This window comes from Dermacentor andersoni, chromosome 2 (genome assembly GCF_023375885.2).
Source record: "Dermacentor andersoni chromosome 2, qqDerAnde1_hic_scaffold, whole genome shotgun sequence".
NCBI classification, from domain to species: Eukaryota; Metazoa; Arthropoda; class Arachnida; order Ixodida; family Ixodidae; genus Dermacentor; species Dermacentor andersoni.
This window is the reverse complement of record NC_092815.1, coordinates 185310764-185337890: the sequence shown is the minus strand read 5'-3', so window position 1 is coordinate 185337890 and position 27127 is coordinate 185310764. Positions and strand designations below refer to the sequence as shown.

Genomic DNA, 27127 nt, shown 5'->3' with positions numbered 1-27127 from the left:
GGGCTTTTACAATTTTGACATGCTTAGCCACCTCAGGCAAAAGATTTCGCAGCTTCTCACAGTTATCGCGTGAAAACATTTCTACAACATCCTGAAACATTTTTAAGGCTGTATTGCTCTGCATCGATATATCGATGAGAATACTACGATGAACGTGGACCCGCTCAGGCTCAAGGTTTTTCCCGTAAAGCTTCAACATGTACGTGCTGTCACCATTACCAGTCTAAAACTGCTCAATTTGTGTCATGCACGTGCTGTCAGATTTCTGGTGATACCTGCCGCCCATGCACAATCTACTCTGTCCAATTCCTCGTAGAACAGCTGATAGTAGATGTCCTCGGCCGAAGGACATACGTGAAGTACGGTTCAGTCGTCATACCGTCGTGGAGTCTTCCTTTGGCTTGGCGCAGGAGCTTCTTTGTCTTTAAAAGACGGCTCCAATTCACGCGCCTTTGCGTGTGTCTTGTTCAAAAATTTGCAAAGTCCTTCCTTCCTAAGTCCGCTAAGACTCTCCGTGATGGACTTTGACCACTTTTTCTGCTTGATCAAATCTCAGTGCTCCTTTCTGCAACGCAGCACTTACTGTTTCTAATCGCGAAAACGCTAGCGTCATAAGCTTGAGGATGAAGTATGTATGGACTTTCGACAGTGCTCTTAAAAATGCACCGGCTTTGGATCCGGCATCGTTCCGTTCTTCTGATGCTAGGTCATGAAGAAATGAGAACAGCTGGCTATAGTTCTGTACAATTGACCCCGTACAAGTGGCCCTTAACGGCTACCTCGTCGGACAATATTTCCGAAATTCACGCTTTCACCTTCTTTCTGAAATACGTGGAATATATCCAGGCGATTTGGTAAGCACGCAACAAACCTTATCTTTTCTGACATCATGCCCCGAAATTACGACACATTTCCACTTTCTGACTCACGTCCTGCAGCACCACGTTAAGTATGTGCGCAAATTAGAATGTTTGCCGACGACTGCATATTGTACAAGAGAATGGAGTCACCAGGTGATCAGGCCGACCTTAATCTTAACTTACAGAAAATTAATAACTGGTGTGATCGGTGGCAAATGCAGTTAACCCAACTAAATCAGTTTTTATGCCTATCTCTAGAAAAAAGAATATTTTAAATTTCTCATACAGTATCAATGGTCATGAGCTTGCTCAAGTTAAACAACATAAATACTTAGATCTTGTATTTACACCCGACTTGCGTTGGAATCTTCATGTAAATGAACTTTGGGCAAAAGCTAACAAAGTATTGTGGGGGCTGAGACGTAACCTGCGCTCTGCCTCCCCTGAAATTAAAATTTTAGCTTAGAAAACCTTGCTAAGACCGATAATTGAGTACGCAAAAATAGTATGGGATCCCTACACCCAAAGTAGCTGTCTAAAACTAGAGAAGGTCCAGCACCTTACTTCTAGGTTTATATTTAATAAATACCGCCGTTTTCACTCTCCGACTGAATTATGTAAACTTACAAAGCTTCCACCTCTGCAAAAACGTACGGAGTATGAAAGGCTTAAATTCCTGTTTTTAGTAATTCATAACCATGCCAAAATAAGATACGACAAGTACTTCCAAATCAAGACACAGGAAACATCACGGCACAGACACAGTATGTATATACCTCCTTCCACAGTGCACAATGACTGCTTCAGGTATAGTTTTCCCAGAGAAAATCAGCAGTGGAACTCTTTGCCTGACTCAATTGTCCAAATAAAATCAGGCAATGCATTCTTGGAAGCAATACATGGCCTTATGTAACCTGATGCACCCTGATGTTCTGTAGTAATATTGTGATATTATTACGATATGATTGAGCGATGCTCAAGAGACGAGCCGCCGCGAGAACGACGAAGAAGTTGGTCGGTGCCCTTGGCACGAGCGAGTGTCAGCCTGGCTGCCAGGCTCCAGTGTAAATAGCGTGTAAATAGCAACTCTCGTCTGTGTCTTTCCACACGTAAGATTTCTGGTGGAGGTCAGTGATCCCCGTCCTCACCACGGAACTCCGAATTGGTCGGCACACCGAGCTTGTCACCATGCCTCCCGGTGACGAGCCCGCCTCTGCAACGGCTTCGGCTTGTCCGACTGCTCCAATCGTCACGGTTGCCCCACATCGTGACCCAGGTGTGTTCTCTGGCCCGGAGGGACAGGTCGTCGATGACTGGATCAAGCTCTATGAACATGCCAGCACTAATACCAGGTGGGACCCAACGATTATACTCGCCAATGTCATCTTTTATCTCGGGGGCACCCCACGCGTGTGGCACCAAACACATGATGACGAAATAACCAGTTGGGTCAGTTTCGAAGAAAAATTACGGGAACTGTTCGGCGACCCCATTGGGCGCAAGGCTGCCGCGAGAAAGGCTCTTTCGTCTCGTGTTCAGTCATCTACAGAGCCATACGTTTCCTACATCCTCGACGTCTTGGCTCTATGCCGTAAAGCTGACGATCATATGCCCGAAGCAGATAAAGTGGCATATGTGCTAAAAGGCATCGCCGACGACGCTTTCAATTTGCTTGTTTTCGGCAACGTCTCGACTATCGACGCCATTATAAAAGAATGCCGTCGCCTTGAGCAGGCTAAGAGCCGCCGTATCTCACACCACATTGCGCGCCTACCCAACACTGCTGCTACGCCGACATGTGAGGGTCGACCGCGTCAGACGACCACCTGTGACGACGTCACCCGTATTGTCCGCCGCGAACTCGAGGCCACCTGCTCGCCAGCCTTCTGCACGACGCCTCCCGATCCGCCAGCAACCACCATTGCAATGATTCAGGCCGTCGTCAGACAGGAATTTCAAAACATGGGTCTGAACACCGTGTGTTCTACGTCTCGACCCAGCGTTCCCCAGTTATCTAGCGGCCCTCCTCGTCCCCGGCAGTCCTTTTCTGCCACATCTCGCCGCAACCCGTCAGAATGGCGTACCCCTGCTGACAGGCCGATCTGCTTCCACTGCTGTCGCATCGGCCACGTCGCTCGTCAGTGCCGCAACCGATGGCCACCACCTCCTCGGACTTATGCCCCCACTTATTCCCGCACCTTTGGACCTTCTGTACCATATGCCACCCGCCATGAACCCACTACCGCTGATGTCCCTGCTCCGAACCTTCGCTACAGCCGCTCGCCCTCACCTCGACGCCACCAGTCTCGTTCGCCCCAAGCCCGCCGCTTTTCTTCGCCGCCTATCGCCTCCCGCACCCAGCCGGAAAACTAGGCACTGCAGCTTCTGGTGGTGAAGCTGCGTTGTGACCCTGCCCTCAAATCCTCTGATCACGTTACCTACTAACCGAAACATTCTTGACGTTGACGTTGACGGCTATTCTGTCACGGCACTCATCGATACAGGAGCACATCTTTCTATTATGAGTGCTGCCTTCCGACGACGACTGAACAAGCTCCTCACCCCAGCGTAGGAAAGCGTCGTCCGCGTTGCGGATGGCGGTACTGTGCCTATCATCGGCATGTGTACGGCACGTGTCAGCATCGCCGGCAGCCGCACTCCTGTCCTCTTCACCGTAATTGCTCATTGCCCCTACGACCTTATCCTCGGCCTCGATTTTCTCTCCGCCCATTCTGCCCTTATTGACCGCTCTTCCAGTACCCTTCGCCTTGAGTTGCCGATGCTCGCAGAACCTTCTGACGCAGCCCACTGCCGCTTACGCTCCACCGGCTTTCTTCGCCTGCCGCCAAAGTCCATAGCCTACATTGAACTGTTGTCTTTCCCACCAGATCCTGATGGCGAGTACCTCGTCACTCCTCTGCCCGACATCCCAATACAGTATGACGTCACCGTGCCTCACAGTATAGTTACTATTACTGCGAACCACACTCGCATGCCTGTCAGTAACTTTGGATTGGCAAAGCAAATTCTACCGCAGAGTATTTGCCTTGCCACCATTGATTGTCGCGGTGACCTATACGTGGCAGCGTTATTGACCGATGGTTCTCGCGACCTTAGCATGCCCCTCGCGCCAGCCTGGGGCGTCGATCCCAACATAAAGAAAATGGTTGCGACGGACCTGTCCTCGACGCAGGCTGAAGACCTTTGCGAAGTATTATCGTCCTACCGCGATATTTTCGACTTCGACGATCGCACTTTAGGCCAGACGCTCGCTGTCAAGCAACGCATTCTTACTGGCGATGCTGCGCCTATTCACCGACGACCGTATCAAGTTTCTGTGTCGGAACGCCGAGTAATTCAAGGTGAAGTGAACAAAAGGCTCGATAAAAACATCATTGAGCATTCATCGAGTCCCTGGGCATCACCGGTGTTGTTGGTTAAGAAGAAGGACGGCACGTGGCGCTTCTGTGTAGATTACCGTCACCTGAACAGCATTACAACAAAGGACGTCTACCCGCTCCCACGTATAGACGACGCCCTTGAATGCCTGCACGGTTCCAGATATTTCTCGTCTATTGATCTTCGTTCGGGATATTGGCAGATTGCTGTTGACGATGTGGACAAAGTAAAAACCGCGTTCATCACACCTGATGGCCTATACCAATTTAAAGTAATGCCGTTTGGATTATGCAACGCCCCTGCCACCTTTGAACGTATGATGGACTCCTTGCTCCAAGGTTTCAAATGGTCCACATGCCTCTGCTACCTCGACGACGTCATCGTCTTCTCGCCAACGTTCGACACTCACCTTGAGCGCCTCACAACTACACTTGATGTATTTCGAAAGGCTAAGCTGCAACTTAACTCATCCAAATGTCGTGTTGGCCACCGACAAATTACTTTTCTGGGCCATCTCGTTGATGCTTCCGGAGTACAGCCTGATCCCGACAAAACTCGCGCTGTCCGAGAGTTTCCGGTTCCGAAGACAGCCACAGATGTTCGAAGTTTTGTAGGGCTGTGCTCGTACTTTCGTCGTTTTGTTCCAGATTTTGCGACAATTGCTAGGCCCCTAACTAATATTTTAAAGAAAGGCGTACAATTCTCGTGGGGTACTACAGAAGCCACCGCCTTCTCTCGTCTCGTCACTCTTCTAACCTCACCACCCCTTCTCGCCCACTTCAACCCTGATGCACCTACAGAATTATGTACAGATGCCAGCGGTCATGGCGTAGCATAGGGTAGCTAGTCTTAGCATAGCGTCAGCGAGGCCAGGGTCGCGTTATTGCTTATGCGAACCGACTCCTCACGCCATCGGAGCACAACTATTCCATTACGGAACGAGAATGCCTTGCTGTAGTCTGGGCGGTTGCGAAGTTCCGTCCTTACCTTTACGGTCGCCCTTTTTCCGTAGTCACTGACCATCATGCTCTCTGCTGGCTCTCATTGCTAAGAGATCCTACAGGCCGGCTTGGTCGATGGGCTTTGAGGCTACAAGAATTTTCATATTGCGTGGTCTACAAGTCTGGCCGCCGGCACCAAGACGCTGACAGGTTGTCGCGTTACCCTGTTGATGACCCTGACTCCTCCAATATTACCAGTGCTCCTTGCGTATTCTCTGTGTCGCAGCTCCTTCATTTCGCCGACGGGCAACGTCGTGATGCCTCCATCAGAGCGCTCATCGACCGCTTTGAACACTCTCCGGCCGACGCCACACTACGCCTCTTCGTCCTCCGCGACGGTACTCTGTACCGTCGTAACCTTCATCCAGACGGCTCTGAGTTCCTTCTTGTAGTACCTAAACACCTCCGCTCCACTGTTCTAGAAGAGCTTCACGACGCACCAACGGCAGGACACCTCGGCGTATCTCGAACCTATGACCCCTGTACGTCGCCGTTTTTTCTGGCCGGGCCTTGCCCGTTCCCTACGACGTTACGTCGCCGCTTGTGAACTTTGCCAACGACGCAAGAAGCCTTCCCAGCTCTCCGCTGGTTACCTGCAGCCGCTCGACATCCCTGCCGAGCCCTTCCATCGTGTCGGCTTGGGCCTTCTCGGCCCATTTCCGGAATCTACATCAGGAAACATGTGGGTTGCAGTCGCGGTGGACAACGCGACCCGCTACGCCGTAACGCGTGCTCTTCCGACCTGTTGTGCAACTAATGTTAATAATAATATTTGGGGTTTTACGTGCCAAAACCACTTTCTGATTATGAGGCACGCCGTAGTGGAGGACTCCGGAAATTTTGACCACCTGGGGTTCTTTAACGTGCACCTAAATCTAAGCACACGGGTGTTTTCGCATTTCGCCCCCATCGAAAATGCGGCCGCCGTGGCCGGGATTCGATCCCGCGACCTCGTGCTCAGCAGCCCAACACCATAGCCACTGAGCAACCACGGCGGGTGCAACTAATGTTGCGGACTTCCTGCTACATGATATCAATTTGATGCATGGTGCTCCGCGTCAATTGCTTATAGACCGCGGCGGCACCTTTTTGGCCAAAGTCATTGACGACATCATGCGTGCCTGCTCAATACGTCATATACGCTGACGATATCACAGTGTGGGTCCCAAGGGGGTCACTCGCAGCACTAGAGCAGACACTACAGGCAGCGGTAGACACCACAGAATGCTTCCTTAAGGGCACCGGACTCAGGCTATCACCTAGTAAATCTGAGCTGCTGCTCTTCAGACAGGGGAGACAAGATGTGAGAAACCTTGTGCCTTTAGAAACTCTGCCAATAAAAATCACGGACAACACAGGACGGGTCATACCCAGAGTAGAGCAAATAAAAATTCTGGGTCTTCTCATTGACGCAAGGAGCTGTAACGCTACGGCCCTAAACCGTCTCACAGGTCAGGCCAACAGTACTTTAAAGCTCCTGGGCAGGGTCTCAAACCGAAATGCAGGCCTCAAGGAGGACAATCTCATCAGAGCATATCATGCATTTTTCATCAGTCATGTGACGTACATTGCATCATACCTGAACTGGGGGAAGGGAGAGAAGGCTAAGCTAAACGCACTTATACGCTCCGCACTCAAAAGGGCTCTGGGACTCCCGCACGGAACGAGTACCGAACTCCTCAACAAGTTAGGACTTCATAACACTATAGATGAGCTCATTGAGGCACATTCGATGTCACAAATTGCAAGACTCTCCAACACTAAGCCAGGGTGTAAAATTCTAGATGAAGTCGGAATACTGCCTCGAGGAGGAGACGTCTCTAAGTTCAAAATACCCAAGGAGGTGGAGACACAATTAGTTGTAGACCCCATACCTAGAAATATTGATCCTGTGTACAACAAGGGCAGAAGGGACGCCAGGGCCAAATTCATTCTGGGTAAACTGCACCAACAACACAGCTCAGCACTTTTTGTCGATGCAACTAGTTATGGATCGGGCAACCGCTACGCTATTGCCGTGGTCGACGAGAGCGGTAAATTAATAAACGCGGCATCACTAAGAACGACCTCCATTCATGCCGCCGAAGAAGCAAGCATAGCACTTGCAATTACAATGAGGAGAGGCTCCACGATTTTCTCTGATTCCCGTAAAGCTATTAGGAATTACTCAGCCGGCTTCATCTCAGTGGAAGCACACAAGTTACTTATACACAGTATTAATACTCATAATTACGACCAACTGGATAGCTCACACCTAGTCTGGTTTCCGGCTCATCAGGGCCACTCGTTCAGCCCCAGTGGCTGCAATCCTAACGAGCAAGCTCACTCTGCTGTGCGAGATCTCACATGCCGCGCATCAGATCAGGAACTGCTCCAGGATGACTGCGGCTCCTACAAAGACCCACTTACTACTTTTCACGAGATCACCTCACACTATAGGGAAGGCAGGAGGTTTTTTCCTCCCCACCATCAGAAGCTCAACCGAGCTCAGGCAGTCACATTAAGAATGATTCAAACTAAATCTTATCCCACACCTTTCGTGCTTAACAAAATTGACCGGGACTTTCCCGCGGAATGTAAAAGTTGTGGACACACTCCGTGTCTATTTGATCATATGTTCTGGCTGTGCCCCAACCAAAGGGCTTCGGATCTCAACAGTGAGGAGGACTGGAGTCGGCGCATATCCAGCGAAGTCCTCCAAGATCAACTCCTGGCCGTCCGGAGAGCTCACGACATCGGGAAAGCCTTTGGCCTACCGGTGCCTACGTGGGCGAAGCCACCGACTTAGCCTGGGGGCTTGTGCCCTCGGACCCTAGTTTCTCTGGACTAAAATAAAGTTCTTGCCATGCCATGCTCAATACAGCATAAATTTACCACCTCCTACCACCCCCAAACGAACGGCCTCACTGAGCGTTTGAACCGCACCCTTACATACATGCTATGCAAATACGTTTCAGACGGCCACCGTGACTGGGACCTGGCTCTACCTTACATTACCTTTGCATACAGCTCTTCCCGTCTCGAAACTGCTGGCTTTTTCCCGTTTTACCTCTTGTATGGCCGCGAACCGACGCTACCACTGGACACTGGGCTTCCGTCCGCCACAGCTTCAACTAGCGATTATGCCCGTGATGCAATCATCCATGCTGACCATGCTCGCCAACTTGCGCGCGCTCGTCTACAAGTGTCTCAAGACAAGCAGAAACACCGCTACGACCTCCGTCACCGCGATGTCCATATTGTGGCCGGCGCCCTCGTGTTGCTTTGGTCACCATCGCGTAAAGTCGGCCTTTGTGAAAAACTGCTTTCCGGTTACACAGGCCCATATCGCGTGATACGCAAAGTGACCGATGTCACCTATGAAATCGTTCTAGCCACGCCCACTACGTCCTCCGCTGTGACAACCAGTGACATTGTCCATGTTGCCCGACTCAAGCCCTACAACTCTCCGTGCACCTTGGATATTTAACAGTACCGTGACGGTGCTTTTGCGCCGGGGGGTAATATTACGATATGATTGAGCGATGCTCAAGAGACGAGCCGCCGCGACAACGATGAAGTTGGTCGGTGCCCTTGGCACGAGCGAGTGTCAGCCTGGCTGCCTGGCTCCAGTTTCAATAGCGTGTAAATAGCATCTCTCGTCTGTGTGTTTCCACACGTAACAATATAATAAGTCAAAGTGTGCTGTGTAATTATATTGTTAATGTTTTTCATATCAGCAGTGCTACTTCATTTTCTTTTTTCTTCTTTTTAGTGCATTGTTCAATCGCACTAATACGCTTCTCTGTTTATGTATGTTACATCAACTCCTGTAATAGCCCGTCATGGGCTGACAGTATCAATAAATAAATAAGTCAATGTATGTAGAGAGCTCGCGGCTCCTCTTATGTGAGAGCTTGCTACCCATCGTTCTGTCCTCTCATTTGTGTAGCGCCATCATGGAGCATTAGATTTGTCAATGCTAAGACTAAAACGGCAAAGGACTTCCTTTAGAAGGACAAATATACTGGCCGCTCTGGTGTCCGCAGTGTTAGGAAATACACAGAACAGCTGGTGTTTGGTTACAGTGGTTACAGTGGCAGATGCCGAGCCTGCGCCGGTAATGCAAACCTCGTTAGGTTCAGAAGCGGACGTCAAAGGTTCCATGCCAAGTATATTGCGTGTCCTTTCGTCACCCTCTTTGGGAGATCTGTTCTTGATGAGAAATGTGGCCATTCTTTTTCACTGTTTCCTGAAATAGTGTACCAGGAAGGTAAGACCACCAAAAAATTGAGTTCTACAAGCGTGTTTCAGGTTTAAGAGAAAGAATTTACGTGTTAATGAAAACCATCCCTCAAGATGCCATGGTAAATTACCATAGACGCACAAGCCTTAAGGAAAATAATGATCGGGACCCAAGGCTAACAGAAGAGAAAAACCTCGAAGATCTCCTGCAGTATTTTCGCGTTGAGGTTGACTGCAGGGAGAGAACAGCACACGGTCCGCTAGAGGTGTTAAGCGGACAACACTTGCTGCCCAGAGCAACCGCCGAGAGTCACCAGCTTCATTGGCAGGAGCGCTCTAGAACAGTGGAAATGGAAAGTGAGTGTTTTGCGAGAACCATCATGCAGCATGCGAGTGCGACTCCTCCTTGGTCTACAACGAGAAAAAGTGTGGTCGAGGCAACCGGCTGCTCGAGCCAAAACTGAAACTGCCGTTGCACGGTTAGCTGCACGCACTGCACCGGCAGACATGCTTCATCTATGTGTTATACAAACAGAGCACAGACGGTTAAACTTGAACCAAGGCAGTCTCTCAGCAGTTCATTGATGCATGCTACGCAAATAGGCAGCAAAAACCATTACCAATTTGACAGTGCTGTTCTACTTCAGACGTTCAGCAATGTTTTACTGCTACGTTCGAGACATCTGTTAGAGCGGCAGCCAACGTAGTTTTGTTAGCCCAAAATTATCACGGAAACTGAAGATCGAAGTCATACATGAAGTTGACTTATGCAAATACGTCTTTCGCTCTCAAAGTCCCAACCACGCTTGACGGCGAAAGACTTTTAAACTTTCACTGCATAGTCAGTTGGACGGAATTCTTGTAGAAACTGAGGCTATTGAAACACCGCGTATTTGCGAAGACACTGTGCAGATTCCGCATGTCAAGAATTTCGTCAAAATAACGGAGAGCCGTTATAGGCCCCTCGCTGACGCGGTTGCTTATCCTGCTACACTACAGGAACCAGGAATAAGTTTCCTAATCGGAGCTGATGAGATCTGCAAAATATTAAAGAAGTGACACGGGTGATGCCAACAAAACACTAGTTGCTAGGGGCTCAGCACTCGGGTGGGTATTGCGAGGCCCAAAAAGCAATGGAAGATGCCTCAATCGACGGACGCTGTGCTGTGGACGGTGTGTGTGCTTCGAACTTCGTGTCGCATGTTCGACGATCTGTCAACATCATTGCAGGAATTTTGGCAGCTTGAGAGTATGGGTACAACTGATCAGCCAGATTCATCTGATCATTTTAAGACTGTTTTGAAAGAATGTAACAGCAATGTTAAGCTACGGGGTTAGCGCTACGAAATAAGCCTTCCCTTTGAAGACCTTGACGTCAAACTTTATCACAAACGGTCGTTAGCGATTAAAAGCTTGAAAGATTAAAATCAACGTTTGTCCAAGAGCGAAAATCTACTCCTACATGATGCGGTGGTCACGAAGTATCTCAAGGTTGATGATGCAAAACTAGAAGCTCCGCACTGCACAGCTAAGGACAAGACGTATTACATGCCCCATCGCACAGTCATCAAAGAATCGTCCACAGTAACAAAGCTACAGGTGTTTTTTCATGCGTCATCTCATGCTGCCGGAGCGACATCCTTGAATGATCATCTGGGTGAAGGCCCCAGCCTCAACAATGAGCTGCTGGAAACGTTATCTTTCGCACGCATAAGATTGCGATCACCACAGACGTTCAGAAGGCGTTTCTGATGATTTTAATAAAGTTCGTCGACAAGGATTCCCTGAGATTCCTGCGGTTTGAGAAGACCTGATTCGAATCAAAGACTGTGTAAGCACTTGTGTACCCTTCGGTACTACATCTAGACCGTTTCTAGTAAGCGCGGCTTTACAATGCCATTTCCATCAAGGTTGTGAGCCTTATGAGACTACCACTCTAAAGTTATTCAAACACTCTTATTTAGACGACATGCTGACTGGAGTTGAGGACAATGATGCCGTTCACCAGTTGCATGGCCGGGCCACACATATATTTTCTGGCGCAGGCATGAAGCTGCAAAAGCGAGCAACCAGAAGCGCTGATATACATGGCTACATGCAGAAGAAAGGAGAGTCCAGTTCTCCTGATAAGACAAAATATTGGCACTAATGTGAGACATTCAAGAAGGTACTCTAAGCGTGAATGCACAACCGGTATTGAAGTGGTTGAAGAAACAGGAGCCCACAACATGATTCAGTTTGCAGACTTGAGCTCGAATATATGACCCACTGGCCTTTGTAGCGCCGTTTTCGATCCGAGTCGAAATTATTTTTCAGTGCATCTGGCGAATAGTGACGTCGAGGGACCACGGAATACCGGAAGAACTAGCGCAACATTGCAAGAACTGGCTGCATGAAGTGTCTCATATTGCATCGTTGGCTGTTCGAAGACTGTGCCCTCTCTCGAGGTCCTTTCCAGACACACAGCTGCGCCTTTTGACAGATGCGAGCAATGCAGCTTACGGACCTGTCGCTTTTTTGTTCTTCCCAACACAGACTATGGGCGCTGACAGGCCCCTGCTAATGACAAAGGCCCGAGTAGAGATTTGGTTTATTTCAACACATCAGTACACTTGTAACACAACAGAATGTACCATTTATGATGAAGATAGCGGGGTAAATGCTGCATTTCTGCAGCTTCACTAGCCTTGCCACTCCCTTGGCACAAAGGCAGCAACATGCGGTACATAAGATTTTGAGTCGTGCGCAAAATTTTGAGTGATACTTCAGAAACCATCATATAATAACGCACAAGATGTCGTATTTACATAAGAAAAATACACATTCAGACACCATATCTAACATTGAATTTTTAGACATAGCACATAAACTTCCATCTCTGAGTTTGAATTTATTTAGTAAATTGGGTTGGCAATACTGTAGTATCTGTGATCCACAGTTTGTACGCGTCTTGTTGAACGTACAGAGAGATTTAGAGTTATGTTTGCTAATGTACGTATGTGGCGGCTGTTTTAGATAAGGTCTGATCTAAATGTCGTTAAGAGATAGTATTTATAGAAACTTTCAAACTTCAATATCTTCAATCTTGCAAATGATTCGAACCTTGGTGCATTGTATGTATACCTGCAATCCAACGTATGTCCTTTTTTTTGCAACATGATGAAGCTATGTTATGATTTCTTGGTCCCGGCACCCCAAATTAAATGACAGTAGAGCCGATGTGGAGTAAATAAAGCATTATATATCATAAATCTTTGCTGTTCTGGTAATATGCGGTGACATTTTCTTGGGATTCCTACTAAATTACAAAGCTTGTTTCTTATGTAATTCTTGTGGTGCTCCCAGGGCATGTATTTATGAAACACAGCTCCCAATGTCTTTCCAAAGGGACAGAATTCTATTTTACAATTATTTAGGTATAAAGAATTGAACATAGGGAATGTTGTAGGCTTGGCTCGGAAAATAGCATATTTTGTCGTAGAACAGTTTCTTCTTTAAGAGATTTTTACCGTCCAAGCGTGCAACGCATTTAGTCTGTCATTTGCCAATGCAGTAACATTACCAACATTCATTCCAGAAAAACACAGGTGTCATCGGCATAAATAACATATGCTATTGAACTGTCCCCTCTAATGCTGTCGTTTATAAACATGATAAACAAAAGCGGGCCAAGTATACACCATGTATACACCATGCGGTATACCATGTCAAATTTTTGCTAGTAAAGACAGTTCGTTTATTCATATAAACTGGTGCCGATCGGTCAATTAACCCCTGAATTAAAGTTAACACGACACCGCGAATGCCATAGCATATTATTTTTTTGCAGTTATGTTACGTGATTTATGGTATCGGAGGCCTTTGAAAAATCTAGGAAAATACCTAAGGGTAATGTTTTCGCTTCAATATTTGTCTAATATTAACTCCTTTTAATAAAGCAGCGCAGATTAGGTTGAGAGGCTGAAACCGAACAGTGATGGCGTAATAACACAAATGTTCGTCAAAAATGTTCAAAGTCTAATAAAGATAATACTGTCTAGTCCTTTTACGAATGCTGGTAATATTGAATTTTACAAGTAATTATTGAGATTTTTTTTCTCTGCCCTCTTATATATTACAGTTACTTTAGCTGTTTTCAGAGGTTGAGGAAAATACCGGTAGTTAAAGCGAGGTTGTATTGCGTGGTAAATACAGACTGAGGCGGTCAATAACAAAAATAATAAGTTGTAGTTTTAAACCATTGATCTCCTCACTCTTACATTAAAGGATCTAAATATAAATATTATCTCATGTTCATCTGCTGATGTGGCAAATAGGGAATTTTGTGTAGAAAGGGAAGGTAGTTTAGAGCTTCTGCATCATATTTACCATTTACTAGAATATTAATATGCTCGCTGAATTTCCTAATCATGTCAGTTCCTTTGTATACTTTATTACATATGGTAAGGTCATCAATGATATTTTCCGGCTGCCTTTCAGAGACTACAGCATCTAATTTGATCCACATCTTTTTCCCGTTTACCGCGCCGTCAAAGTAAAATAATAGTCGTGTTTCCATTGTCCCAGGGGCTAAATTTTTTCGGTATAGTACTTTAAAAGCCTTGAAAGCAGCTATGTCGCGTCCTGCAAGGAACACATTATAAAGGCTATTTTTTTTCATTCATCATTTTAAGCGTGGAAGGGGTTATCCATGGTTTACGCGCACGTTTATGTATGTTTTGTCAGAATTTTATATGGAAAGTGCTTCTTACATACCCAGCATCATTATTATCAGCCAGGTTACGCCCACTGCAGGGCAAAGGCCTCTCCCATACTTCTCCAACTACCCCGGTCACGTACTAATTTTGGCCACGTTGTCCCTGCAAACTTCCTAATGTCATCCGCCCACCTAACTTTCTGCCACCCCCTGCTACCCTTCCCTTCCCTTGGTATCCAGTCCGCAAGCCTTAATGACCATCAGTTATCTTCCCTCCTCATTACATGTCCTGCCCATGCCCATTTTTCTTGATTTCAACAAAGATGTCATTAACCGGCGTTTGTTCCCTCACCCACTCTGTTCTTTTCTTATCCCTTAACGTTACACCCATCATTCTTCTTTCCATAGCTCGTTGCGTCGTCCTCAGAAACCTCTTCGTAAGCCTCCATGTTTCTGCCACGTACGTGAGTACTGGTAAGACACAGCTGTTATACACTTTTCTCTTGAGGGATAATGGCATCCTGCTGTTCATGATCTGAGAATGCCTGCCAAACGCACCCCATCCCATGCTTATTCTTCTGATTATTTCAATCTCATGATCCGGATCCGCAGTCACTACCTGTCCTAAGTAGATGTATTCCCTTACCACTTCCAGTGCCTCACTACCTATTGTAAACTGCTGTTCCCTTCCGAGACTGTTAAACATTACTTTAGTTTTCTGCAGATTAATTTTTACACCCACCCTTAGGTTTTGCCTCTCCAGGCCAGTGAGCATGCATTGCAGTTGGTCGCCAGAGTTACTAAGCAAGGCAATATCATCAGCGAATCGCAAGTTACTAAGGTATTCTCCATCAACTTTTATCCCCAATTCTTCCCACTCCAAGTCTCTGAATACCTTCTGTAAACACGATGTGAATAGCATTGGAGAGATCGTATCTCCCTGACTGATGCCTTTTTTTATTGGAATTTTGTTGCTTTCTTTATGGAGGACTACGGTGGCTGTGGAGCCGCTATAAATATCTTTCAGTATTTTTACATATGGCTCAGCTACACCCTGATTCCGTAATGCCTCCATGACTGCCGAGGTTTCGACTGAATCAAACGCTTTTTCGTAATCAATGAAAGCTATATATAAGGGTTGGTTATATTCCGCACATTTCTCTATCACCTGATTGATAGTGTGAATATGGTCTATTGTTGAGTAGCCTTTACGGAATCCTGCCTGGTCCTTTGGTTGACATAAGTCTAAGGTGTTCCTGATTCTATTTGCGATTACCTTAGTAAATACTTTGTAGGCAACGGACAGTAAGCTGATCGGTCTATAATTTTTCAAGTCTTTGGCGTCCCCTTTCTTATGGATTAGGATTATGTTAGCGTTCTTCCAAGATTCCGGTACGCTCGAGGTCATGAGGCATTCTGTATATAGGGTGGCCAGTCTTTCTAGAACAATAATCCCGCCATCCTTCAACAAATCTGCTGTTACCTTTTCCTCCCGAGCTGCCTTCCCCTTTGCATAGCTCCCAAGGCGTTCTTTACTTCTTCCGGCGCTACTTGTGGGATTTAAAATTTCTCTAGACTATTCTCTCTCACATTATCGTCGTGGGTGCTACTGGTACCGTATAAATCTCTACAGAACTCCCCAGCCACTTGAACTATCTCATCCATATTAGTAACGATATTGCCGGCTTTGTCTCTTAAGGCATACATCTGATTCTTGCTTATTCCTAGTTTCTTCGTCACTGCTTTTAGGCTTCCTCCGTTCCTGAGAGCCTGTTCAATCCCATCCATATTATAGTTCCTTATGTCCGCTGTCTTACGCTTGTTGATTAACTTAGAAAGTTCTGCCAGTTCTATTCTAGCTGTAGGGTTAGAGGCTTTCATCCATTGGCGTTTCTTGATCAGATCTTTCGTCTCCTGCGATAGCTTACTGGTTTCCTGTTTAACGGCGTTACCTCCGACTTCTATTGCGCACTCCTTAATGATGCCCATAAGACTGTCGTTCATTGCTTCAACACTATGGTCCTCTTCCTGGGTTAAAGCCGAATACCTGTTCTGTGGCTTGATCCGGAATTCCTCTAATTTCTCTCTTACCGCTAACTCATTGATTGGCTTCTTATGTACCAGTTTCCTCCGTTCCCTCCTCAAGTCTAGGCTAAGTCGAGTTCTTACCATCCTATGGTCACAGCAGCGCACCTTGCCGAGCACGTCCACATCTTGTGTGATGCCAGGGTTAGCGCAGAGTATGAAGTCTATTTCATTTCTAGTCTCGCCATTTGGGCTCATCCACGTCCACTTTCGGCTAACCCGCTATCGGAAGAAGGTATTCATGATCCGCATATTATTCTGTTCTGCAAATTCTACTAATAACTATCCCCTGCTATTCCTAGAGCCTATGCCATATTCCCCCACTGACTTGTCTCCGGCCTGCTTCTTGCCTACCTTGGCATTGAAGTCGCCCATCAGTATAGTGTATTTTGTTTTGACTTTACCCATCGCCGATTCCACGTCTTCATAAAAGCTTTCGAATTCCTTGTCATCATAAGATCTCTATGAGAAGATCTCATAGCGTAAGATCTCTATAAAACAGTTGTACGCTATATCAGGCGAAAATGTCGATAACGCGTCATCCCAAATTAATGAGCTAATTTCTTCTAAGAAAAACAAGAGCGAATCAGAAGGTATTTGTTGAAATTTTATTTCCGGCAAAGCGTTGTTTTTTGTTGTTTTTTCTGGTGTCTAGCCAAAACAAGGTATATGGGTTGGTGATCACTTACTGGCGTGGCAAAACGGCGGAATGATCGCTTCAGTGGAAGCGTTTGTTAGAAATAAATCTATTAGGGTTGCACTTGTCGATGTAATTCTGGTAGGAATTGAAATTTTATTTGAAACAAAATTTGAAGCAAAGAAGACCGATAACTTCGAACGCTTTGTTGTGTTCGCTTACATATGCTCATTGTGCAGGCGAGGTTCAACATGTGCGGGCTACTTAAGGTATATATTGCGTAGACAAGTGATCCGTAGCATCGCAGTTCTGTTTTACAAACAACGAGAATTTATTCGGCTGCTTTAACAGGCCTGCTAACGCATGCGACATCAAATTGAGGCGTAAAAATAGGAAGCGGGTAAAGGGGAGTATGGGGGAGAAAGACGTGAACCCTATGGCCTATGTTCTGGCAAATTCAAATGGGGGTGAATGAATTATTGACTTACTTTTTAAAGATTCCTTAAGAACTCATTGGACCTTGTTTCATTTGCTCGCAAATTCCCTGAATTCGCAGTGCTGATCGAGCAGGGGCTGCCTGTCGACTATCTTGTTTGTATTTCCTTGCTACTTGATTCCTTTGCTAAAACTAACCAAAAAATGATCTGTCCATTTTGCCAAAGATTATTCTCGCGCTAACGAGGCTTGCGTGATTGATTACTTGGAAAATTGTTTAATTTATTTTGACGAAAATAGTGTAAATAATTTTGGACCTGCTTTAAGAACACGTGTCATTATTGTCGTGATAAATTCATAGCAAATAAAAAAACAAATTCACAGGGAAACACAATGGATCTATCCCAATTTCATTCATTTAAAACGCAAAATTCACAGACTAAAAATGCTCCTGCGCAGCCAAGCTTGATATCTCAAGTGCTGGATAAACTAGCACTTGCCGTGCGTAGGTCAAAGGATTATTATTTTCACTAATCACTACCTAATTTTATTACTAACAATCCAACTAAATATTGGAATTACATGGCTGAGAAGAATAAAGTAATGTCCAGAATGACAAGAAATTGACAGGTGGTTAAGGAGAAGGTAGAATTTGCTCATCAATTTAATATCTTTTTTCACAGTGTGTTCCCGAATCCTAGTTATTGCTCACTAGGATAGACGGCACATTCTACCACCCATTTGATGGGAATCTTATAACATATGCGGGCGTGCTCTCTATGGTGTTGATCCTAAACCCCAAATGTTAGAGGGAGCCTGACAATATTCCTTACTTGTTTCTCCCTAGATATTCTGTAACCTTATAAAAGTTCCTTGTTATAATATTCCAAGCTTCATTATTGTTGTCTGAATCACTGAGTGAATGGAGGACAGCCCGAATTGCACCAATTCATTTTCTATTTATTTACAGTACACCCTGCAACGCCGAAGCATTATAGCAGGGGAGTGGGTCCAACATGAAGTGACTAGCACGAGATTATAATCCCACAAGAAGAAGGGGTGACAAAGGAGCAAGGCATCAAGATAAAGAAAAACTAGTTCATGAATAAAGTAGATGAAAAATGTACGAAAAAGTATATGAACAACAGTACAAGAAAAAAACTTCATTCAGCCTGCAGTCATTGGTTTCGGAGAAGATTGCAATTACAAATAATTAATTAGTCTTAAAATGCATCCCGAGTAGCACTCACACCTTCATGTGGCAACTTATTCCATTCAGAAATACTGTGGGGGTAAAAGAAAGCTTCATATAGTTCGTTTTGCAGGAAATTTCACGTATATTGAAACTGTGGTCTCTTCTCTTTGAGATATAGTGGGGTGCTTTAAGGTATTGTAGCTTGTCATAGCCGGTCGCGTCAGTGTATCTTGCGTGCAGAAGTTTCAGTCGGTGCTTCTGACGTCTTATTTGTAGCGGTTCTAGTCCGATGTGTTTCTTTATTGCTGTTATGCTTGCACGTGCGGAGTACTGCCTTGATATAAACCTGGCATCGCGGTTTTGTATGCCTTCGAACTTCTCAGTTAGGTACCGCTTGTGGGGATCCCACAAGGCGGTGACTTATTTTAATTCCGGCCTTACCAGCGACTTATATGCTATGGTTTTAAGAATCTTAGGGGAAGTTCTAAGGGTTCGTATAAGTAGGTGAAGCATTTTCCCGGCTTTCCTGACGGTCATAGCAATATGGCTGGAAATAGACAGATCAGCAGTTAGATGAACACCTAGACATTTAACTTCGTTAACCTTCCTGAGTATGAAATCTCCAAGTTTGTAAGTAGGTTCATTAGTGATTTTAGATTTAGTGAATGTTACATGGTAACATTTATCCGTATTCAGGCTAAGTTCCCAGTTTTGACACCAGGAGGCTATGCTGTTGAGGTCCTGCTGGAGTGAGTCTATATCATGTTGATTGCGAATGGATCTGTAAAGGACGCAGTCATTTGCGAAAAGTCTAATTTGTGAGAAAATGTTTGAAGCGAAAGAGGGAGACCGTCTACTTGTTGAAAATTACCATCCTATTTTTTTAACGTCATCATGCTGCAAACTCATCGAACATATTATAGCAACAAGCTTAACGAAACACCTAGAAATGCATTCCTTTTTAACTAAATTTCAGCACGTGTTCCGAAGAGGGTATCCGACTGTCACACAGCTGGTCACTGTAGTTCATTCTTTTGCATCAACCCTTAAAAAAACGGACAGATAGACATAATTTTCCTTGACTTCCATAAGGCATTCGATACGGTCACGATACGATATGCAACGATCACCCAACTAACACTTGCGCTTCAGCCTTCAGAAAACTTTGCTTTTTAAGACTCAAACTTGAGAAAGCCCCTTCTAACGTCAAGATGTTATGCTATACCTTTCCCTAATTAGACCTAAGGTGGAATATGCATGCATAGTTAGGGATTCATATACAAAAAGTAATTTCAATAGTCTTAAGAGAATTCACCGGAAAGCGGTCAGATTTACATTCAACAAACTTTCAAGATGTGATTCCCCCACTGAACTTATGAAAATTAACAACATTCAACCACTTGAGCTTAGAAGAAAGCAACAGAAACTTGAATTTGTTAACCTACTTCACAATAACAATTTATCCCTTGACCCATCTGAATAATTATAGCAGTTATCGACCAGAACTACACGCCACCGCAGACATGATGCATAAACCCCTTTCTTTGCAAGAACGAATAAATATAATTTTTTCCTCGAACTGTAACCAAATGGAATTGTATAATTGAATCAACATCCTAATCTTGTAATTTTATGGTCTTTGCTTGTTTTGTCAATTTTATTTTCATTGGATGTACCATATTTTGCCCTCCCTGCTTGGACCGCGTGTCCGCAGTATTTAATAAAAAAAGTGCTGGAAAGCTTTCTAGGCGGCCAATGACTAGGCGGCCAATATCCGGGCAAAACTTCAAACTACACGATTCAATTACAAAAAACTGAAATACTTATTGAAACAGTGCAAAATAAATAGCTTCTTCTGAAATTGGGCTGTGATTGTGCGAGATAGCGCACGACTGCTACAGTCTTGCTGCCCTGAGGAGGACGGCGTATGATAGTCCTCGACTTCCGCTTGACCTAACTTGTACCGGTCCTATCCTGTTATCATACGAAGCACCAATGCGGCGGCACACCTACACGAACGCGCGCATTGCTATGGAATATTTTATTCGTACTTGCCGCGGTAGCTAAGGCGTTGCGCTGCGAAGTTGGAGGCCATCATTTCGGTTGGGGCGGCTCTATTCCTATGGCGGCATGACGCAAGAAGGCTCGTGACTGTGCATTGGGTGTACGCTACCGGAACCCAGATGGTCAAGACTATTCCGGAGCCCCCACTAAGGCGTTTCACCTAATCAGATCGTGGTTTTGGCACGTACAATCCAAGAGCTTATTCATTTTAACTTTGTGCGACTTTTCCCAACTAGGTCGTTAAAATTTCTCTTTCGTTAACTTCATTTAGTATAAATTATAGGTAGCTTTCTTTCTTATTTTACTTGGAAAGCGTAGTTATTTCACCTGTGTCTAACTTCTCAATCACACTATTTCTTTTCTTTTTCGAGTTTATTGACTGTCGTTACAAAATCATTTTTAATAATTAACATCGGCTACACAACCACATTCTTTACCAGTCACCGTTAATAACAATATCTCAAAATATTTCTGCTTATGATCATCAATCGCACGAAGTATTTATCTTGCATGATACACCAGATCCTCTCGTCCTCCATCTTAGTTTGGTTAACAAAGCGTCGCGTCAGGGTAAAATTGTCCGGCCGCCCTCGTCGTTGCCGTACTGTCGTCACTGTCGTCATTGTGCCATCACTATTGTTGACAGCATAGGTGTGCAAAATATAATAACTAAGACTCATTCACAAAATATACTTTCTGATAAAGGTTCATTTGGACGCAGAGTCACAAAAGTTCTACTCAGCTGAGTCAGTCACTCAGACTCACCACAATTCTACCCAGCCGCGGGTACTCAGACTAATCAGAATCAGACTGAAACAGACCTACTTAGGGTCACCAACTCAAAGTCACTCAGGCTTAGTCAGATTCACAGAATTACGGAAACAGAAAGCTCATACGAATTATGGGCTGATACTCCATTTATTGTAATGAATTTGCCCATTCTCTCACTTGATTCAAACTCACAAATTTAGAACGGGTCCGAATTAACACTATGAGAACCGGCCAGTTACCACTAAGTAAACAAACAGGATCAGGGGTTTAGACTCCATTGATTGGATTGGAAAAACTTTAATAGAAGTCCTGCAGGACGCACGTCAGCGCGCAGTGGGCGTCTCCCACGCAGGGACCGACAGGGAGTACCTGGAGGCCGCTGCGCGAGCCTGCTGGACGGCCCATTGCTGATCTTCTAGGAGCGGACTTCGTATTGTCCTCTCCCACTTGTCGGAGGTAGAGTCGGGCGGAGCGTTTCTGCACTCCCAGAGCACGTGTGCGAGTGTCGCCGTGACCCCGCACGAGGGGCACGCATTGTCTGGGTAGACGTCCGGGTAGATGATGTGTAAGGTGGCGGGGTTCATTGAATCACAAGGAATTTAATTTTACTTGATCGCACCTCACATTTAACACTTGTCTGATTTCCAGGTCGCTAAAACGCTCACTGATTCAGCGTAACTTCACACCGCGTTTATAGTAACAATCACACTACCGTCTACTCACACGCACTACGACGCCCTCAGTTACACACTCCTCTGCTTGTACTAAAACATACTCGTTCACGCCCATAATCTCCTGCACTCACAGTCAGCAGCATTCACTGATATTGAAAACGTATGGTGATACTGAGCGGCATTGATTCCTGTTCACACTCATGCTTGTCAGCACTGAGTCACGCCCACATTTGATACAATCACGCACACTCACAAGTATGCATATTTGCTGGCACTTACACCTACCTACCAAGTCCAGGTAAATGTGAGTGGGTGTGGCCTTATTGAGACCATGGGAATTATGAGTTTTACAAATGTGGGAGTGTCAGTTAGCGAGGCTGTATCAAACATTTGACTCCGTGTCTTTTACAGTACGCGTCCGCTTGATCTAATACGCTTGAGACAGGACGGTAACTGTAAGTGAGGACATTAGTTTGCACTTTCAGATCGGAAGACAAACTCGGCGCAGTGAACTTTGTCCTCAGTCTTCCAAGTTTCTGACATAGGCCGGCAAAATGAGCGGACTCACAGAGACTCGTGCGAAAATTTCTACGTTTACGGCTCACTCAAACTAAACTCACCAGAATTCTGTTGAGCCGTGCACACTTGGACTCCCGGGTCAGTTTTAGTTTAAGTGAGATGACTAATTGGTGAGTTTACCGACCTATCGAACAATTGACACAACTACCTTCGCTGCAGAAACACCATCGTCGTCATGCGGTGTCATCATCACTGTCGTCGTGTCTCGTTCGCGTCACACCGTTGTTGCCTCTTCCATGGCACTGGCGCCGACGTGCCGCGATCTTTACCGTTTCGTCGTCCTGCCGCAGTCGATATTGCCTGTGTTGACATTGTGTCGTGGCTAGTAGTGCCTCTGACTTGGCGGTCTTGTTTGCCAAAGTGCTACGCATACACAAGCCATTGATTGTGATCGGCCTGTTCTTTGTCGTTAATAATGGCTGTGGACGTAAACAAGATGTACAGTGATGGATAAAGGTTTGTACACCACGCCCACACAAAAACTACTTGATTTCCGTATGACCACTGCGTGACACATCTAAATGAGAAAAGTCAACTCTCTTTCCTTGCTAGATAATAGTAGTGCACCTTTACCTTCCGGCCGTGCCCGTTGGATTCGACAATGTTCAGCGCTTTCTATATAGGCTAGGCCCTGACATCTTTGTCCTTCACAGTACTCTCAGGGCCTCCTGGAACGAAAGGATACTATAGCTAACTGGAGAACTGTGCAATGCATCAGTCAGTGGCAGCTTAGGGAGTGTCAGGAAGCAACGTAGCGTGAGCGAGGCACGTCACGACTTCTCCCTTTCTAGCGCTGGCATGGCGCAAAGCACGAAATCTTCACGCTTGTTGACATTGCGTGCAGTCAACAAGAACGTCAGAGGTATTGCGCTTTCACTGAAGAACTGCTTTCATGCAAGTGACTACCCGCAGGAAAAACATATATTCAAAAACAGAAAAGCGTACATTCTTTCCACATGTCTCGAGATCTGGTGGAAAGCGCCCGCTTGGTAGAATATAAAAGCTGGCTGCGGCGGACAAGCTCCCATTGTAAAACACTGACCACATCTCCATTGTTTGAACTGTATCGCACAGAACAAGTGGAAGTTGCCAATACCATACGTCGTAAAGGAAGCGGGCAAAATCGAAATGTTCTCGAAGGTAAAATTACCGCACAGTATTTTCCGTCGGACTTCTTGATCATTGTTTCATACCACGCAAGTCCTATGATTGATAACGTGCGCCGCTTAAATTTTAAGCATGGGGGTGCAGAATTTATGTAATCTAAAATCAGTTGCATATTATTTCACAGAGTTGGAGAAGTTGCTGTACAAACGATATATTGAAGTTTACTCATAAGACACTCACCTGTTATTAGAGATAACTTCACGGTCTGTGCTTTTTCAATGCGAAAAGCCGCATCTTGCTTGACCCTCATGTTTTCCGAATGATTGCGATGAAGCTTATCGACATTTCAAGCTAGATGTGCTTATGACAGAAGGACATTGTGCAGTACTACTTGCCAGGGAGTAATTCTTTTGTAGTGGTTTTTATACATTTGTTTTCATTGCTATCATTATGTGTTTCCAAGGTGGTTTCACTTCGTAACACGAAGATGTATGACAATTTTGCTAGGTTCTGCGCCCGATGCTACTATCTAGAAACGGTGTTACAAGTGCTTCATTTTGCTTCTCTGCAGGTGAAACTGCTCGTGTTCGTACTGTTCGTATTTGTCGCAAAGACGTGCGCACTGAATCACCACGACTCCGCAACTGGATACCAGGGTCCCGGCTACATTGGGTACGGTGGCTATAACGCTCCTGCAGCAGGCACATCTTACCAAGGATACGCTGGTTACTCAGCTGTAAGTAAGGCATGAGCTGGGATTATGCCAAATTTCGCTTTCTTTGTCATTGTAGGTGCATAAAGTTGCGCGCTGGAGATACTTTTTTTCAGCACTGTGTTTATACTTAAAAGTTGAGGAAGTAGCTGCTGTACACATACGCACTACCTATCGCCCAGCTTGGGGAGGAGAAAAGTGAAGTCGCTACATCGGTCGTTTTCACCCAAAACGTGCTCCGCGGCCGTGAAACACATAATGAGGTTTAAGTGCGGAATGCGTAGTGCCTACCTCAGTAACACAGTTTGTTGCCGTGCTGACCTACATCCTTCAGCAACTCTATCCCACTATCCTTCGGCTTTAGGCAATCAAAATTACGGCAACATTTGAGGCTTCGAAGAGAGCACACAGAATGGCTAAGGCCGCCTGTTCTAGACTAGCTTAATCTCTTTCCGGACATGCAAACCGAATATACTTTTGCACAAGGATTTAGGTAATATTTTATATCAGCGCCACGACAGCTTTCTTCTTAAACCAATGCCCGCATTCCTTTTAAACCGAAACGCACTCACTCACATACACGCTTTGGTTCGGCGAAACGTTAAAGACATCATGTTTTCTCGTAGCCCCTAGGAGCACTCCTCAAGGGAAACATGACCATGACTGCTCTTCCAGAGCAGATTGATGAAACTAACCGGAAGGCCGCGTCGTTTGCAATACACTCTTATAGTGTCAGCATTAACATCAGCTCTATGCCACATTGCGCATATTTCCAAGGCGACCAAGCATAACGGCTGCGTCCCACTTCGCGTGCTTTAAGAGTAAACTTCAGCGCGGGTGCTTCTGTCTATACACATGGGAACGTAGAAAGCTTTTCTTTTTTGCAACCACTGCAGTGATATTCATGAGGCTTGTGGCACTTAAAAGAAAAAGTTAAAATCCAGTGTTTTTTCTGTTTAGCTCATCATAAAACTAAACTTTCCAACTCAACGTGAAAAAACAAGCCTCATGTAACGGTAGAAATTCCAATATGTTAATTAAATTTATAACACTCCCACCCCCGCCGTTGCGCTCACCGCTCATCGAGGTAGATTTCAATCAAAGAACTCAGATTAGATGCTACAAAATGTTTTTAAATAATACTTGCAATTTTTTTATGGGGTTTTACGTGCCAAAACCACTTTCTGATTATGAGGCACGCCGTAGTGGAGGACTCCGGAAATTTCAACCACCTGGGGTTCTTTAACGTTCACCTAAATCTAAGTACACGGGTGTTTTCGCATTTCGCCCCCATCGAAATGCGGCCGCCGTGGCCGGGTCGGGATCCCGCGACCTCGTGCTCAGCAGCCTAACACCATAGCCACTGAGCAACCACGGCGGGTTACTTGCAAAATGAAAGTGACACTAAAACTAGATGTCCCTTTATTGTAATCATCTTTTTCACACCGCTCTGAAAGTCATAGAGATAGTAGGAATTCAATCCGAAGCGCATTCATTTAAATGTCACTATTGACCGCGAGAACAACAGAATGCATACATGGCTCTCGCGGTACGCAAAGCCTCATACCGTTTTCCCCTGCCTCCAAATATGGATAGGGTATTCCGCTAAGCCCCTTATCCCGCCAACCTATTGCAGACCTTCTGCATATCTTTGCCTCTCGTAACACTACACCTTGTGGACATTTCTTCACTCGCTGGTGTTCTGTATTGATAATTAGTAAGTATTCTAATGTTATCCTGTTGCGAACTTAATTTCCTTTGACACATGCATCAGACACGTCCGCTAAGCTCCACTGATACTTCGCTGTAACCTTTTGGCCGGTGTTTTGATATTTCGTGTGGTCTCTTTTTCGATGCAGCCACCGCAGCCGTACAGCTTTGGCTATGACACGGCTGACGAGTTCGGCAACCGGCAGTTCCGCAGCGAACAAGGTGACTCCAGCAACGTAAAGACCGGCTCGTACGGTTACATGGACGTCAACGGCCTCTACCGGCGCGTGAACTACATCGCGGACGCCAACGGCTTCCGCGCCAGTGTAGACACCAATGAACCGGGCACCGCGCCAGGAGCCAGCGCGGACGTTGTGTTCAATGCCTCGCCCGTGGTCCCGCCCGTTCCTGCTGGGGCGGCAACACCTGCTGCGTACGGCACCAGGGCATCCGCTGGTTACAACAACGCCTTGAGTGGCTATGGTGGATACGGATACGATCCTTACGGCCGCCGCGGTGCTGGAGCCGGGTTTGGTGGTTACGGGCGCTTCGGCTACGCCCCTAGTGGCCCGGCCCTTGCCGGTTATGCTAGCGGTGGACATACTCCTTCCGGCTACGGTTCTGCTGGCTACGCGGCAGGTCAGTACGGGCCAGCTGCCTATGGCGGATTGGCCGCTGGTCACCATGGATTCCGCCGCCGTAGATAAAGCACGCATCTAACGCCTGTGAACTTCTCAGTCGAAATAGGGTGCTGCAGACCAACGGGCCCTCGTGTGAGCTTTCGGTCATCAAATTGGCCCTGCACTGACTGAGATAAATGGTGCATATCAATAAAATGATTTAGTCATTTTTGTTGTGTGAGATCTTCTTGCGGACTCCCTGCGAACCGTACGCTGAGGCTGCTGATATGTTCTGGGAAAGGTGGAAAGGGGGGGCTTTAAGGGGGTTGCTATTCAGACCTGCAGTGAGCGTGTAACA

At 45.9% G+C, this 27127-nt stretch overlaps 1 protein-coding gene across 1 annotated transcript; it reads left to right on the top strand.

The window, feature by feature from the left end:
- The first annotated feature begins 148 nt into the window (after positions 1-148).
- LOC126540828 (uncharacterized) lies at positions 149-26976 on the top strand. The gene is made up of 3 exons (XM_072286195.1): positions 149-199; positions 24299-24463; positions 26299-26976. The coding sequence occupies exons 1-3, from the start codon at positions 149-151 to the stop codon at positions 26854-26856; spliced, it is 774 nt and encodes a 257-aa protein (XP_072142296.1). The 3' UTR covers positions 26857-26976.
- The last annotated feature ends 151 nt before the right edge of the window (positions 26977-27127 follow it).